Source organism: Zerene cesonia, chromosome Z (genome assembly GCF_012273895.1).
Source record: "Zerene cesonia ecotype Mississippi chromosome Z, Zerene_cesonia_1.1, whole genome shotgun sequence".
Classification (NCBI taxonomy): domain Eukaryota; kingdom Metazoa; phylum Arthropoda; class Insecta; order Lepidoptera; family Pieridae; genus Zerene; species Zerene cesonia.
The window spans coordinates 4,814,718-4,831,212 of record NC_052122.1 but is presented as its reverse complement, the minus strand read 5'-3'; the positions used below and the strand labels follow the sequence as shown (position 1 = coordinate 4,831,212).

The 16,495-nt window shown below is 38.5% G+C and overlaps 1 protein-coding gene across 11 annotated transcripts in view; it reads right to left on the bottom strand.

The window, feature by feature from the left end:
* Nucleotides 1-16,495, bottom strand: part of LOC119835884 (protein furry) — a 103,340-nt gene that overhangs the window by 6,227 nt on the left and 80,618 nt on the right. For 8 of the 11 annotated variants that reach the window (XM_038360971.1, XM_038360973.1, XM_038360979.1 and 5 more), the window contains 23 exons: nucleotides 15,630-15,802; nucleotides 14,696-14,812; nucleotides 14,100-14,269; nucleotides 13,760-13,855; nucleotides 13,304-13,495; nucleotides 12,732-12,898; nucleotides 12,097-12,352; nucleotides 11,475-11,603; nucleotides 10,663-10,769; nucleotides 8,001-8,213; nucleotides 7,588-7,785; nucleotides 7,093-7,272; nucleotides 6,441-6,569; nucleotides 5,813-5,941; nucleotides 5,342-5,486; nucleotides 4,827-4,981; nucleotides 4,295-4,369; nucleotides 3,863-3,892; nucleotides 1,856-2,029; nucleotides 1,503-1,631; nucleotides 1,131-1,269; nucleotides 851-984; nucleotides 49-273 (listed from right to left, as the gene is read on the bottom strand). In XM_038360971.1, the coding sequence (XP_038216899.1) occupies nucleotides 49-273; nucleotides 851-984; nucleotides 1,131-1,269; nucleotides 1,503-1,631; nucleotides 1,856-2,029; nucleotides 3,863-3,892; nucleotides 4,295-4,369; nucleotides 4,827-4,981; nucleotides 5,342-5,486; nucleotides 5,813-5,941; nucleotides 6,441-6,569; nucleotides 7,093-7,272; nucleotides 7,588-7,785; nucleotides 8,001-8,213; nucleotides 10,663-10,769; nucleotides 11,475-11,603; nucleotides 12,097-12,352; nucleotides 12,732-12,898; nucleotides 13,304-13,495; nucleotides 13,760-13,855; nucleotides 14,100-14,269; nucleotides 14,696-14,812; nucleotides 15,630-15,802 (3,462 nt within the window). The remainder of the gene's footprint in view (nucleotides 1-48; nucleotides 274-850; nucleotides 985-1,130; nucleotides 1,270-1,502; nucleotides 1,632-1,855; nucleotides 2,030-3,862; nucleotides 3,893-4,294; nucleotides 4,370-4,826; nucleotides 4,982-5,341; nucleotides 5,487-5,812; nucleotides 5,942-6,440; nucleotides 6,570-7,092; nucleotides 7,273-7,587; nucleotides 7,786-8,000; nucleotides 8,214-10,662; nucleotides 10,770-11,474; nucleotides 11,604-12,096; nucleotides 12,353-12,731; nucleotides 12,899-13,303; nucleotides 13,496-13,759; nucleotides 13,856-14,099; nucleotides 14,270-14,695; nucleotides 14,813-15,629; nucleotides 15,803-16,495) is intronic. The other 3 variants (XM_038360974.1, XM_038360980.1, XM_038360982.1) reach the window with 1 other exon arrangement.

Here is a 16,495-nt window from a genome sequence, read left to right as displayed (position 1 = left end):
GACAAAGTATCGCCACTCCCTTCCCCCTCCCCCTTCCTCCCTGCTCACCTCGAGCGCGTGCTCGCGCCTGTCGAAGTAGGTCTCGAGGTGCTCGTTGATCTCGAGCGCCGCGTAGCGCACGGCGTCGCGCACGCGCGCGCAGTCCGCGGCCGCGGCGCCCGCCCACAGCAGCGGCGGCTCCTCGCCGGCGAGCCGCTCCAGCACCAGCGCCAGCTCGCCGCCGCCCGCGCCGCCGCCCGACCCGCACACCGATATCGTCTTCGCGGTCACTTCCTGTGCGCCGGTTGGCGGTTATGAGTGATTGAATGAAACCTTCACGTGTTTTTGTAATACTGAACACATATGTTATAATGTAATTATTCTATGATGGCGTTGTATCGTGCTATGTGTAGCTGTGACTTGCTTGATTTGATATTTAAATTAATGTAATTTAATAGAGTTAGTACCAATAAAAATTTGGAAAAATAATAATCTTATCTTATACCTTTAAACGAGCAATTCTTGTATATATATATATATATATATATATATATATATATATATATATATATATATATAATTGGAATCTCGGAATCGGCTCCAACGATTTTCATGAAATTTAGTATATAGGGGGTTTCGGGGGCGATAAATCGATCTAGCTAGGAATTTTGTTTAGAAAATGTCATATTCGTGTTTTATTCGTGTTTTTTTTTCCTGACATCTGAATAATAATACTATTTTGCTTCGTAGATAGCTGGACAACTGAAATAACACATAGGCACTTTTTATACCGATATTCCTACGGGGTACGGACGTACGCGGTTTCAACCGCGGGTCACAGCTAGTAATTTTAATATATACAGTGTAATACCTTGAGGACAGTATGGAGGCGGTGGACGAGCGTCATAGGTGGCAATTGTGTGGCGTGACGTAGGAGCGCTGCCACCGAGCAACGCCACGCGTCACGCATAGCGCCCGGCACCGGTGTGATGTCACCACGTTCACCTGTATGGGTTTAATAATATTTAACACTTTTAAAAGACATTGAAAAAGCCTTAAAATAAGCCTTTTCTTCAATCAAAAATTATAAACTAAATTCTAACATTTATTAAAACTTCATAAGAAGAAATACAGCAATCTCGGTCTCATACCATCAGGCTCACCACTAGACGCGCTAGACAGCGAGTGTGCCCGCGGGCGGAGCGCTAGCTCGTGCGCACCGTCACCCTCCCCCCGCCCTCCTGATTCCTCCCACGCGCCTTCCTCGTCGGAGGAGTCCTCGTGGCCAGCCTGTAGGGAAGCACAGGTTCAGTGAGGAAACAAATGAATAGGTACAAAGTTGTTTTTATCAATATATAAAAAATAATCTTAAAATGAAGTTATACAGATACATTATCTTATAGATATCAAAAAAGATTTTGAAAAAGTTCTAATAATGATCTACTCAATCTCCATTACAATAACACTGCAAAAAGTGCACAGGTGGCCCTACTTCTATAACCAATCCCACTAGATATACAAACCGGTCTATGTTGATGTCGTTCGGCGAGCTCATGCGCGGGCGCACTTCTCTCTCGCGCTATGCCGTCCTCTCGTTCCTCGCTCGGCAAGCGCCGACGCACACCCCAGTTAAAGTTGTCTGAGCTCTCTCCCTGTATGAACAGATATAAAATTAGCATTTAGTTTCTATATAATGAGGACGCTAAAATATTATCACGGGAAAATTACGTGTAAGTTTAAAACTTTAAAATTAATATTGAGATAAAAAACACATAAATGATAAAAATACTCGTATATGTTTTAGTTGTAAATATGAGGAAGTAGTAAATGTTTTATTTATATTGAGTTTTATACGCTTTTTCAGATGTATATTTACCTCAATACTTTCGCTCTCGTACTCCAAAAAATCGAAATCCTTGAAGACTCCGAAGTGATCAGTGGGCGGCGCCCCGCCGGAGGGCTCGTTGCCCGGCGTGCCCGACACCTCTTCTAGGGACGACGCCATCGACGACTCTCGTTCCAGTAGCTCAGAACTTTGGCTGAATATCACCTAAACATATTTAAATATTTCAATCAGCTCATAACCTCTGCTAGAAAAATGGGTCCTAGGCCAAATACTTATGGCAGAATGCAAACTATTCGCTACTGAATCATGAACCTTATAACAGCTGATATACTGCAGAAAAACCTTTGCTGTTTATGATAGTGAAAATGCAAAATTACTCTATAAAAATCTTCGCTAGTTTTTGTGTTAACGCCTAAGTTAAACTGATAATCTGGCCAATTCATTTGCGAACTCCGACACTACCGAGAGCCTATAATTGATGTAGATGCCATAAAGGTCATTGGGCATATTTGACCCGGTTTGTGAAAAGCTGTGTACAAGATCTAAAGGTGTATTTAACGTGTCATTACATTTATAACCACCTTTTTAAATGACGAGGGAAAATATATTTATAACATTTTATTCTAATAACTTAGTGTCAGTTTATTTAATATCAATTTGATTTGCAATTGGTTCGGGTCGAATAAAAATGTATTTGTAGATTTGGTTTTCTATTTTCATCTTCAATTCAAAATTTCAGTTAAAACTCCAATGAACAAGATAACCGACTATAGATAACCCTTAATAAAATCTCTAAGAATATTTGCATTAGAGCCATGGATACTTTTGAAAGTATTTTTTTAATGCTCTACTATGGTCTAAACGCGACCACTACTATTGTGTTACAGGCAGAATTAACTACAAAATATTACCCATTTTTTGTGTACACCGCGAGTCAATTGATAGACCAAAATACACAATGACCCTTAGCAAGCTGTAAGTGTTTTATATCCACAGTAACAAGTGTCATTAAAATGTTACTCACATAGTATAATTTAGCGATGAAAACTATTTTATTTAGCTCTGTACTGAGTGCCATCAATTTTATGTGAATCCTAGTAATTGCACAATATTGAGCAAGATAATTCTTTAACATTAATATGAAACGTGAACCTGTGCAAACACAGCGATAAACACTTCGGTGGTCATGCTTCGTGGCAATGCAAATGGAGGTATAAAAACCTTTTAAAATTTCCTAGTACGCTGATGAACATAATCCTTTCACTTTTAGATCAATGAACGAAAACATAAATTCCTTATTTTATGTTATGTACAAAAAGATACTTTGTATTTTTTTGGATGTTGTTAACACATTCTATCAACACTCTGATGATGGCCTCTGTTAAATGAAACGTACTTATATCAAATATGTAGCAAGCACACTCGGTATGACCAATCCACATAACTTTTTTTTTTGTTTGGCATTCCCTTAGGTCAACAAGCTAAACATACTCATGGCGACTTTACTCATATCTTGTTGTATACTGTACAGTGTTTAAAGCGATTGGGCACGTGACAAAATTCATTAGTGGATCTACTAACTGTTGTGCAATTGAGGCAGTTTGCAGTCGCTTCAATAGGACTAGTGTAAAATTTGCATATTCAATCGAACGAAATCTTCTCGAATAGTAACTTAACAACGTTATTATTGGGCAAAAAACTTGGCCTAATTTGGCCGGCCCCTTCTGGATGAATTGGATAGAGCGTGAATGTTTAAACAGGACTGATCGGATTGAGAAAAGAAGTGTTTAGTAAAAAGGTGTAAAATGCATTTGATCCATTCAGATGGGTATAGCTTTTTTTATTATAACAACGTTGCTAGCAAACTAATCCAGCAGAAAAAGAACGATTGGTAATAGAAAGCCGCTCGTGTTCATAGTGTGGACGTCTCAAAGTCGCCATGTGCATTCACCCTAAAGCGTTAAGTGTATGCGAAATCTTCTCACGGCATAGCATTGTGGTGTGGAAGCCTTAAGATATAGTACACCTTGCAGTTACCTTGGAGCACAGAGTGGTTAACAAATCGTCCTATACGCAGCGATGGGTAGAAATATACACATTATTTACTAAGGCTCAGCGCCCACTGACGGCACTCGACGGTGTGGTGTGTGAACAGAAGCTAATCGGGTCGGTTTGGAGTCAAATGCAGTATTGACTTGAATTTACAAAGTCGTGTTGAAAAATCATTTATAAATTCATTCTTTACATATTTTATAAACCTGACTAGAGAAAAATGAATTTCATGTATTTATTATAAACAAATTATATACAAAATGGAAATTCGTTCATTAGCGTATAGTTATGTTTTGTGTATAGGGACAATCTGGGGAAAAATTATGAGACCATGTCGTGTCGTCAGCGGGCTCGCACACACATGCTTTGTACAGTAGGACAGATCGCAATACAAGCTGACGGGGCGGGTTTACTTACAGACGGGCTCTTGGGCAGACCCACGCGTTGGCCGCACGTCGTTAACAGATTCACGAGGCATTCTCGTACTCGACTCTGCGAAACAACGTAACATATAAAAAATAGATAAGTCGAGGTTGGGATATTTGAACTCAAAATAATATTTATGTTTATGTTGCATCATTCTATTTAATATGTATTATAAAAACTTCGCATCATAATCCGTTGCGTACACATGTGGGACGGACGACAGCGGGCAGCGAGTTTGTTTTTAATAAAAATTTATAAATGAAAAGTTAATAAACTGACAACGGCTGGGTAGTTATTTATCGTAATTGAAATAATATAAACTACCTTTTAAGTTCGACCAAACTGCACATGGTGTCCAAAGATGATTAGAATCGGTTGAGCACTTTATGAGTCCATCGCGAACAAACAATGTGACACGTAATCCACATTTTAATATATAGGCGATATATAATGGTTCTAAGTACGTATCCAGCGGTTGTTAAGCGACAACATATATAATGCTGTGGCGATGGCGCGCGCTCACCTGCGACATCCAGGGGCGCTTCCAGCCGCTGGCGAGCGCGTCGGCCGGCGACAGCGACAGCGAGCGGCGCGGCGACGCGGCGCTGTGCGGCGCCGCAGCCGCTGGCTGAGCGGCTTCAGCTCCCACCACCGTGGACGCGGAGCCGGTCGACGAACCTGTACGAAATTATCACCACATTAACTCTATACTTCGTTGATTTCAGGTCACCGTGTGCAGTGTCATAAAATCTATAGTTGGACCAATTTGAACATACGAGTACATTATATTGTTATATCGTAGTTCGATAAAACTTACAAAAATGCAATTAAATAGACTTATAGTAACCATTGTGTTGCTTCTTTTCATCTTTTAAGTTGATCAAGTTTGAAACAGTCCGATTTCTTTTTATAATAATATTTTTTTCGTAATTATTACGGTAAGCAAATGTTTATAATAACACAGTATAGACATTACTTATTACCATTAATTGATACGTTTATAATTTGTTTTAAACGACAAATAAATAATTTCGTTACCTTTATCAGGGGTAGTAGAGGACGCGTTGGAGAGCGAGCTGGGTCCGGTGGGCGGTTGGCTCCCACCCTTGGGCAGGTACTTGCGGCCGATGACCGGCGTTTGGGACAGGTCAAACGTGAAGTCCATTGTGCGACCTGGTAATTCCTACGTAAAAAAATATATTTATATTTGTATTTTGTTAAGTACTCCGAACAAACTTTCTTTTTTAATTTTTGTTCAATAGGTGAAGAATTTTCTGATTATATGTACTTGTTTTATTTGGGTTTCCTAATAAATACATTATCAATTTAAAACCAACATAATACTAATAAATGCATTTTTGAGTATGTTTTGTAGCTTAGCGAAACACGAAAGCTATTTTAAACAAATTCGTTAATAACATATCTTACATTAATTCCAAAACCTCTACTCTGAAACCGAAGAAATTCTCTAAAATACATTATAAGATTGTCAAGTATAGAGAAATTTACCTTTTTGTGAATAAGCGGGTCCAGAGCAGAGGCTGCGTGTTCCCAGTGCGGTGGTACAACTAGCGTCGAGCATCTAGTTACCACCAACTTTAAGATCTTCATAGCTTCCTTGTAGTTGTTGCCCTCTTGCTGATGTGCGAAATGGCAAAGGAATAATTTTAAATAAATAAATAACTTACGATTTAAACATATCGAAAGAACGCATTTATAAAAAGCTACGTGTATTAAATCAATTTTGTTTCAGAAAAATCTAAGAAATGTTCTGAATCAGCTTATATTCCAAACAATGCAACATACAAATACACACATAAAACAATAGCAGTGACTTGTCAGAATTCCAGCGCTATAGTCGCAGCCTGCTACGACTATGGCATGCTGCTGAATCAAGACCCTTTTCAGAAAATGTAGTGCACCACATCATATTTCCGGAAACGAACAATTGTTTTAAAATTTATTTATTTTTTTTATAAATACACCTTTTTCTTTATTCTTCATTATCATATTATTTTATTTATATTACTTTTTTCCATTGGGGTACCTTGTTTCTTGAAATAAAACGTTATTCTATTCTATTCCACAACATCACCCAAAGCGTCATTACGCAAGTACGTGACGTCACCCCACTCACGTCAATGAACTTGGCGACGGCCCGCAGCAGGTCCGCGTTGACCGGCTGCGCGGCCGGCGCGTTCAGCTCCACGTAGTACAGCATGCAGTGCAGGATCGACAGCACCGGCAACTGGAGGTTGGCCGCACCCTGGATGCCGTGGATACAATTAATCAATCACATGCTGGAAAAGTGGCTAAGTAGGATATAGCAATTTTTAGAAATTGAAGACTTTTTCAACGAATTTTAAACGAAGTTTTATGCATTATATTGTTTAATGGGATAATAATATACTTAAAGACACTTTCGGTTTTAACTCACTGAACTCAAACATTAAGCCTTAATCTTTTATAGTGACAAAATAAGTTAGTTAAATTTGAAGTTGATAATGTTATTAAAAACTAAGCAAATCATCAGATAACGGAGGAAGGAATTTTGCATATAATCTACAGAAGCTACATTCTTTCGTGTTATGTTAATAAAAATCAATACAACACTTGCAAAAAATTGTGTGCAGACTGAGAGTACATTTTAATGTCATTAATAGGCTCAATAAATTTCTTAAACATCATCACTACGATCAAACAAGAAATTATTTAATTAAAATTACAATCATAGAAGTAAACATCCATCGCCGTCAGTATACTGAAATACTCCCATACACCATTCTCACCTTCTCCAGCACCTCGACGAGGAAAGCCAGCATCTGCAGCGAGAGGTGCGAGTACGTATCCCAGAGATACTTGACCACGCACTTGGTCCACTGGAAGCTCTCCTTGCTGAACGTCCTCCGGGAGTACAGCGTCATCACCGTGCCGAGGTTCTCCAACTTCTTGCTCTTCTCGGCCGTGAACTGACATACGAAATGTTTATAATCAGATATGTCTTCTTAAATGACTCATGTTGTTTAAGTTTAATACAAAAATATGATAAGTGTATTACAAAAAAACAAAAAAAATTAAACTCGCACATTGCACGTCTGAGTACATCCATTAATCGTAAAAGGCAATTTTAATTTTTATTCTAAGTATATAGGAATCTATCTAATCTAATCTAACATTTCATTGATACGGGACTTATCAAATTATCTCAAAGCGCACCCAATGAAGTAGACTACATCGATGGCTCCACTCAGATTCCAAAAAGAAAAAACACACAGTGCACTGACCTGTGCGATATGACAAGCGGCTCTCACGCACAGCTCGTTCGCGTCCTCGTAGTGCAGCAGCATGTAGGGCAACAGCGCCACCACGGTCATTGGGAACGCGAGCGACTGCGTCGGGTCGATCACCGGCAGCTCCAGCAGTGGGATCATGTCCACGAGCACGCCCACTACCGGCTCGTACGTATTCGGGTGCGTGCAGCCCTGTGGCAAAAACGTATTTATGATAAAATCTTTATTCATACGCACTTAAAATAAACACTTCGTATGCGACTCGATATCTCAAACTAAACACTTATGACTTTTGACACTAAGCGTCTAATCCTTAGACGATAGTATCTTACCACTTTCTTTAGGAAATTTAAGTTAATTAAATTCAAATAATTGTTACGTAACGTCCACAAGCCAGCACAACGAACCTTGAGCAAGAGCGCGTGCAGCGAGGTGGGCGGGTGCGGCGCGTGCACCTGCGTGCGGTCGAGTCGCTCGCGCGCGTCCGGCCGGTCGAGCGGCAGGCGCGCCATCACGCGCGCCAGCAGCCGCACGCCCAGCAGGAACTCGTGTTCGTAGTCCGACTCCAGCACCGACGCGCCCACCCAGAACACCGTCGCCAGTATCGTCAGCTTGTCGTCCTGCGTCAGTGCGTGTGGGTGACGAGCCATGTACGTACGTGTAAACACACATGCATGGATTATATTTTTTTGGTTTTTTTTGTAAGCTATGTATATATATATATATATATATATATATATATATATATATATATATACATAGCTTTTATAAGGTAAAATAATTTGTAAAGTCGGTCGAGTTGTTTTTTTTATATTTGAGTCCTATCGGAAACGTAACCAAAAAATTAAAGATTTAATTATCGATTTTTACGTGATGATTTAAAAAGTGACCACAACCAATTTTTATTCTATAAATATTACTTATATTACTTGTTAAATCTAAAAATATTAGTGCTCGACTGCTTTTAATAAGTTATTTATTATCTGTTTCTTTATATTGAACTAGCTGTTCGCCCCGGCTTCGCCCGTGGTACATATATAGTCTACGTTACTCGTGGATAATGTAGCTTTCGCATGTTGAAAGAATTTTTAAAATCGGTCCAGCAGTTTTTGAGCCTATTCGTTACAACCAAACAAACAAAGTTTTCCTCTTTATAATATTAGTGTAGATATTGAAATGCAAGTATATGAAATGCTAAATGAATTTTTATTATTATACGTTATATTCAAGTTATATGTAAATATAAGATTGACATAAGATTATTGAAATCAGAAAGTACAAATGGAAGGGATACACATCGTCAAGCATCAGCTCGTGAGCACAGTTCTATAAAATTGAATAGCAAGCGGTAAATATGATATTTAAGCAATGATGATAAAAGCAATGAAGATTGTTGATCAGTACATATGAAGATAGTGATTAAATGATAAATATACTGTGAATTTATTTGTTTCTTTTTCAATGTATATTATTAAAATATAAAAAAAAATTACTGCTATGTCAATAAGAATGAATTCAAAATCGAAATGGCATATTTGAATGAGATAATAAGAACAGATTTAGTTCAAGCTATATAATCTTTAATTAGGCATAAGAATCTACGATATGGAGTAATTGGAACATATTTCGACGGAGTATTTATATATTGACTAAGTGAATCAAAAAATCACCATATTGTATACGACCTAACATCAAAGATTAAAACTTTCACGAGACTTCAGACCTTAATTTAGGATATATTTAGCTTTATAATAAAATAAATCAATATCGCAAGTATATATTTTATGACACAACACGAAACACAAGAAAGATATTAAGTAATGAAGATGACTATTTACCGGCAGCCGTTTGAAGGAAGTTGCAATGAATAGCGGCTAAAAGAAACAGAAATATGTTAAAGAAATGCATTTCGGAACACAACACATATCCTTTTGATAGAAATAAATAATAAAAATATTTGCATGCGATGGAAATGAGAAAGTGTCATCACTAAGGACAATAGTATTACGTATCAAGTGACATCATAACAACGTGTCCTTTTTGATAGATTTTGTTACTTTATATTGGATATTAATCTTTAAAAATTCCTGATGGTGTACTTTTTAATATATATGAAAACCAGGAGAGCCGCACGGTTATACCGTGTGGTCTAAGGCAAGTATTTCTTTCTATAGCTATGTGTTATTCTGCTAACTTAGCTACATTTCAAGGTATCATTAAAATCCATTCAGAGGTTTCTGCGTGAAAGAGTAACAAATATAATTTTATAATATTAGTAGGATATTCCCACTACGAAGGCCCGCGATAAGCCGTATAAATCATAAACATTTCATATTATTCTATTACATTATAAAACTAATAAAAACAAACTACCGTAAGCTTGATAGAAAATTCCTAGAAACATATTATGTAATGCGTTTAGCCGACCCTAATCTGATTATGCCATATACAGAAATTTATAACATCAAATAGAACACGTTGTAATATTAATATGGCAATGGAGTAACAGCGAAAACTGCTAGTAGAATATACATGTTTATTGATATATTGTTGTGATTTAATGACTTTATAATTAAAGACGTAAATGACAAAGTTTTTACTCTATCCTTCGCTCTTATTCCAATGCACATAAAACAAATAAAAACAATCACATTGTTATAAACAGTTTGAGGACAACTCACAGTTATTGGGTTTAGTCACACAATTATCATACATTAACGGTTAACTTATTAACTTATTAACGGTTAGTATCAAATAAAATGGATGACATGTTATTATGTAATAGATACCGTTACCATAGATTTTTTATTTTTTAATTTTACAACGTTTAAGATAGGTAAATTGTGAAATTTATACGAACAGTGAAAGCTATGTTTTATATGATGAAAGCGTGTTAGTGTTATCTTTTATATATATCAAGAACCCTTTGTGTGCTTACCAGAAATCAAACCCAGTAAACCTCTATTTTTTACCTGACTCTTTTTCTACCAAATAAAAAAATGTGGAAAATTCACTTTTATGATAATCCCTGCAGGTGTTTTTTTTTTCAAATTCCCCATACATATATACCTGTGTGGCGGTATCGCCGAGCAGTTTGAGAGACTGCGCCGATCGCGAGCGGCACAGGTTCGAACACCCGCCCTTCGCGGCCTCACTGCACGGCCGGGTGCGGCTTTCTGCAATACACTAGCGGTATTAGTGTACCTTTTAAAGTACGATGACTTCATTTATATCCTAATACATATATTATAAGATATATATAATATATTATAAGAAATAAATTGCGTGTCGCGTTTTTTGTCCGCGACGGACTCCGATTTTAATTAAATCTGCACACAATTTGCAATATGAACCAACTTAAAAGATAGGATAGTTTTATTATTTCTATTAAGGCAAAACCCGGGCGAAGCGGGGGCGTGCAGCTAGTATTAAAATATGACTTATATATACAAACTAGCTGGAACCTCCGGCTTCACTAGCATGGTACGCGGCTAAAATGTAGCCTATGTGTTAATGCGGATTTATAATAAAAAAAACTCTGTACATACTGTAAATTTCATCTAGATCCAAAGAGAGGTTATTGTGTGATAGAATAAAAAACATCTATACAGTCTTATAATCCCTTTGTTTTAATTTATTATTCTATAGGATGAAATGGGTGATACACAATCAGTGTTACTAATGTTATTTTGTAATGACTTAACAAACGGTAGCCGACCTCTCCCTTTCGCTTCCTCTGCCATAACGTATACAAATATTGTCCTCAATCGGGCCCTTACTTCAGACCGACGACAATTTAACGACTTTACATTTATTCAACTTTTAAGAATATTCATAAAAGCTTAAATATTTTTATAAATAAATGATGCAGCTATAAATACCGTGCGACTGTTTGTCCGAGTGTCCGGAGGGCGGCGCGTTGCTCTTGCGCACGCAGTACGACACCGAGTAGCTCGTGCTGCGCGTGTGGTTGTTCACGCAGCCCACACACACACCAGGAGACCGTTTGCCTGACAGCAAGGATCATTATCATTATTATTTATCATTTTTTGTTCTATAACCAAACAATGTATTCTCAAGTCACAATGTAGTCCCACTGCTGGGACACAGGCCTCCTATGAGGGTTCAGGCCATAATCCACCACGCTGGCCAAGTGCGGCTTGGCAGATGTCACATGTCGTGGAACTTTTGATTCTTGGAAATGCCGGTTTCCTCACGATGTTTTCCTTCACCATTTTAAGCAGTGGTGATGTTATCCACATGTGCAGATAAATTGAAAAATCAATTTATTTCCTGCATGCTCGCCCAGTCTCCAACCCCGACTTATCGATTTTGAAGTCCGAGGTTCTCACCACTGAGCCACCACTGCTTTCATTATATTATTTGCAAACTCAGTGTCAATATTTCATTATTTAAAAATTGCTTTGGCTGCTTATGCCATTGTTAACAAAGAAATTACGTAGAAATCCAAAACCTAAGCTCTAACAAAACTTCACAACTCACCAGCGCTATACACATTTCCGTTCGGCTGCTGACCCTCTTTATTGTTCAAATTGGGGGTGCTCTTGAATATGTCGCGCATATAGTCCAGGGGCCTGAAGTTAGACTCGAGCGAGTCCACCGCCGCCTCCAGGGTGAGGAGCAGTTCTGTGACGTAGCCCTGCATGTCTTCTCCTTGTTCAGCCACAGTTTCCACCAATCTTGACAGGATGTCGGACACCATGCGGCCAGTCATAGCGACGCCGATGAAACGGAACACCTGTAGCGACATGTTTTGTAATATATGAGACGTAATAATTAAATTTATGTATTTTCTTTATTTAGCTAAATTCAAGAATTACTTAAATTTTATGGACATAGAGTTAGAGGACTCAATTTTATAAATAGTATAATTCCGCCCCCCATAATTTTATTGCATGTATTTATAATTTGAACTATTGAAAAAAAATCAATGCACAGAAAATAACCAAGTAAATAAAAAATGTAAAGAAATATACCTAATTTTGATAGACCATATTGACCAATTCTCAGTTCTAAGACGATACTGTAACGGTACTGATAACGTTTTTGCACTTAATTCTATCCATGTAAAGCGAAAAACAAAAGTACAGCACAATTTCTCAAAAAAAAGCAAGCACCTGCAACGAGCGTCCCGCGTAATGCCTCGACGGGCAGGACAAGCCGAGCTGCAGCGCGGTCTGCGCCCAGCGCTCCGAGATCAGCGCGTGCGGCAGCGACTCGCGGAAGATGCGCAGCACGTGGCTCAGCAGCGCCGCCATCTGCTGGCAGCTGCGCAGCGACCATACTGGAACGGGAAGGGGGAGGCTCAATGGGTCATTGTTGACAGCGGATAAAGAGACAAAACTGTTTTAATTCCCTATATTTTGAAGCTTCACTAAATGTGTTTCCAAGAAAAAACTTTGCCGTAAAAATTCACAAAATTTAATTTATGTGAAAAGTTTTTGTCGCGATTTCAACGATATTGGCAAAACCCCCCATTTAGAGAACCGGTAACACTATACAACATGACAAATAAATATACTAACATAATTCTGGCGCTTGATCGGTAAGCACCTAGCAATGGCACTATCACATAGCCACTTACATTAGTATTAAGAATTCATTAATCACATTTTCACGTTCGTCCACACCTTATCGGTCTATTAAACTAAAACTGTATCGTCGACCGCAAACACCTGCGGCAACTCACCCTTGGCCGTGATGTCCTCGTACTGCCACAGCGGCATGTGCGAGGGCCGGCTCGCCAGGAAGTGCACCAGGCTCTTGATCGCGTCCGCCACCGGCAGCTCGGCGGCCTCGCGCTCGTGCTCCTCCGCTCCCGGCTCGCGGCCCTCCTCGTTCGTCACGATCACAGGCAACGATGGGTACGTGTCACCCTCCGCTGAGTGGTCATTTTTTTTTATTATTTAATGAGTCTACTCTGATTGAAAAAGCCTTATTACACAACAAGTATGGTGATAATAAAAACAAATAGAAAGTATAAATCACAAAGCAACAATAGAACAACTGTTTGCAACCAGTAAATTTAAATTCCATTTTATAATACTTAAAATATGCGTAAATTTAAAAATGTGAGAAAAACAATAACATAGTGCAAAATATTGTAAAATACAAATAAAATTATTCTCCAAGAACAATCGCTGACCTTCTGGGGTCACTTGGGGATCAGAGGACAGCGAGCGTACGTGCGTGCGCGGCGAGTGGGCGCACTGCGTGTGGGTATCGAACACGGCGTCGGGTTCTGAAAATATTGTCGCTAGGCAATTATTATACACATCGAAATCATATCTCATAAACTCTTTCATGTTTTTGCACTTCAAAAGTTAAATATTAATTCCAGATTTTCAGGACACTTTGGAAGAAGTTTATTTCCATAAAAAATTTTGTAAATGATCAGATTTTATTACGAAGCTATCATTTTTCATATTCTTTTTTTAATGATTTTTTTTCTTTTCTACTTTTTCTTTATATACGTATAGACTCACCGGTAAAGTTCCTTGGCGTGAGCGGCAAGGCCGGCGGCGGCAGCGGCATGCCGAGGTGCGCTGAGCGGGCGGCGAGCAGCACCCGCGCGACCGTCAGGTGGTCGTGGTGCGCCGCCACCGCCACCAGCAGGTTCAGCAGCAGCTGCCGGCAGTGCTGGTGCACCAGCCATCTGGCGTCCATTTTTTGGCATTATTACATATCCAAAAGCATTTTATTCGAGTTGAGTTAAGGAATGTTATGAGTTTGAGTTTGAACTGATTAAATTGACATGCTTTGAAAAGAGCAAACACAGAGTTTCTTGTCGACTATTCTCTGTAGAGGCTGCTTATCGAACACGTGGTTCATATTAAAACGTGCTATGAAAATAAAATTCACAAGTTCTTAAATAAAATTATGTACGTGTTTGAAAAAACGTGACGCGTATCCATGGTTTTGACTAATTACCGTCTTAATATTTTGTTTTCAAAATAGACGAGCGTCGAGTTACAAGACTATAATAAATCTAAATTTCATTGCTTCAGAGAAAGTACTTTAACACATACGCTGACCAGTTTATTAATAAGTAAAGATGAATAATCAATGTAAAGTTATGTACCTGGTATGATCCATGCCAAGGAAGACGATGTGCAGCATCAGCGGCACGTGGATGGACCAGTCCAGCTCCACCCCATCCAGCACCACGTCGCATAGCAACATCACCGCTACGTTGCATCTACGGTACGCAAACGAGTTTATGAAACTCCTTAGAAATACTCTTCCTATATTTTTTTATTAACTTGCTATAGTTTCAAAGATGTATGTGTGAGTCAAATGCACGGTAAAAGTGTTAATGTTTTTTTAATTATTGATTTAATTTTCCTAAAAACAAGTATATCTAATAAAGTAACAAAATGGGGAATCTCTCTATTTTTACATAATGTTTCAAGCAAAGGTTTACAAATTTACATTCGATAGAATTTATAGCTAAATAATTGTTAAAAGATTATAAAGTATGTATTCACAGAACGATGTGTGTGTGATGTGTGACACTTCATTTAGATCGGTGACCGTGAAAGCTTTGACTGAATTTCCAAGATAAGAGGATGTGGTTAAGAGAAAGGAATCACAGGGGACACATGGCTCTTAATTCTTATCTACATCTGTGGTTATATGGAGGAAAGTATGGGGGCGTGTCGTTTGATTATTAGAGACATGTCGTCTCATAAGGATTTATATTATTAATTATCTCTGTATGTAGCAATTCGATGAAACTATTTGTTATTTTAGAAAAGTTTTTTTTTATATATTACGAGAAGCTGACGAAAAAATAACGGTGTTATATTATTACTAACGATAAGTTTACTTACGTTACTTTAGTTATACTAACTTTGGGCACATTAATCAAGTAATAATGAATAATAGTATGTATTTAACATTGTATAAAAATTGGCCATTTTATCTGAGATTACAAATAATATACACGAAGTAGTATTGTTTACTCCTAAAGAATAATTGATTATAACACTACCAAGTCTCCATTCCATACTGACCTATGAAAGCCGGAGACCGGCTGGCTGGTGTCCGGCAAGTACTCGGTGAGCAGCGCGAAGAAGCCGCCGTACTCGGGCATCGGCAGCGGGCGCGGTTGCGGCGCGTCCACGCGCGCCTCCTGCGGCGTTGCCGGCCCGCTGAGGCATATGCCCACCTCGGGGCATATGCCCGTCTGCGGAAGGCATATACACGATAACAATTTTATTTTATCACAATGATATGTGTATATAATAACTAAACATCATCTCGATCCGATGTCCGATCCTAGTAAACTTCCTGCAAATCTGACATATGGCACATAATGTTATCCTATTTAAAGCTCTAAGCTCATGACATTGATGGAACCCAGCGTTCCTAATTCGGGAGAGCGGTCGGTCAACAGGGCTTTTTTTATTTTCATTCTACAGATGTTATAAATCAGAAGTTTCATTTTTGTCATTCTCGTGCTGTAAAAATGGCGGACGGCGGACCACTGCGAATATCCACGTCGGAATATATGCGGTGAATTTTTTTATCGTACGAGTAGCGAAAATATGATTTTTCCCTATGAATTTGATGATTGCATTTTGATTCAAACACTCGTAGAGCATGCTCCGATTATCTTTGTGTACATTTGAAACATACGCTGCGTTGAATACACGTAGCAAGGGAGTAAAGCAATAATTTAAACATCGAATTGCATATTTCATCCCATTCCAACATGGGAATGTTTGGGTGGAAAATGGATGACATCCAAGTACACTACGATCACAATATAAATTAAAAAATATAAAATGATGTACCTCACATACTTAAATCAATTTTAATACAATATTTTCTTATCAGCAAAACATTTTCTTCATAGAGACTACATAAAGGCTAGTGC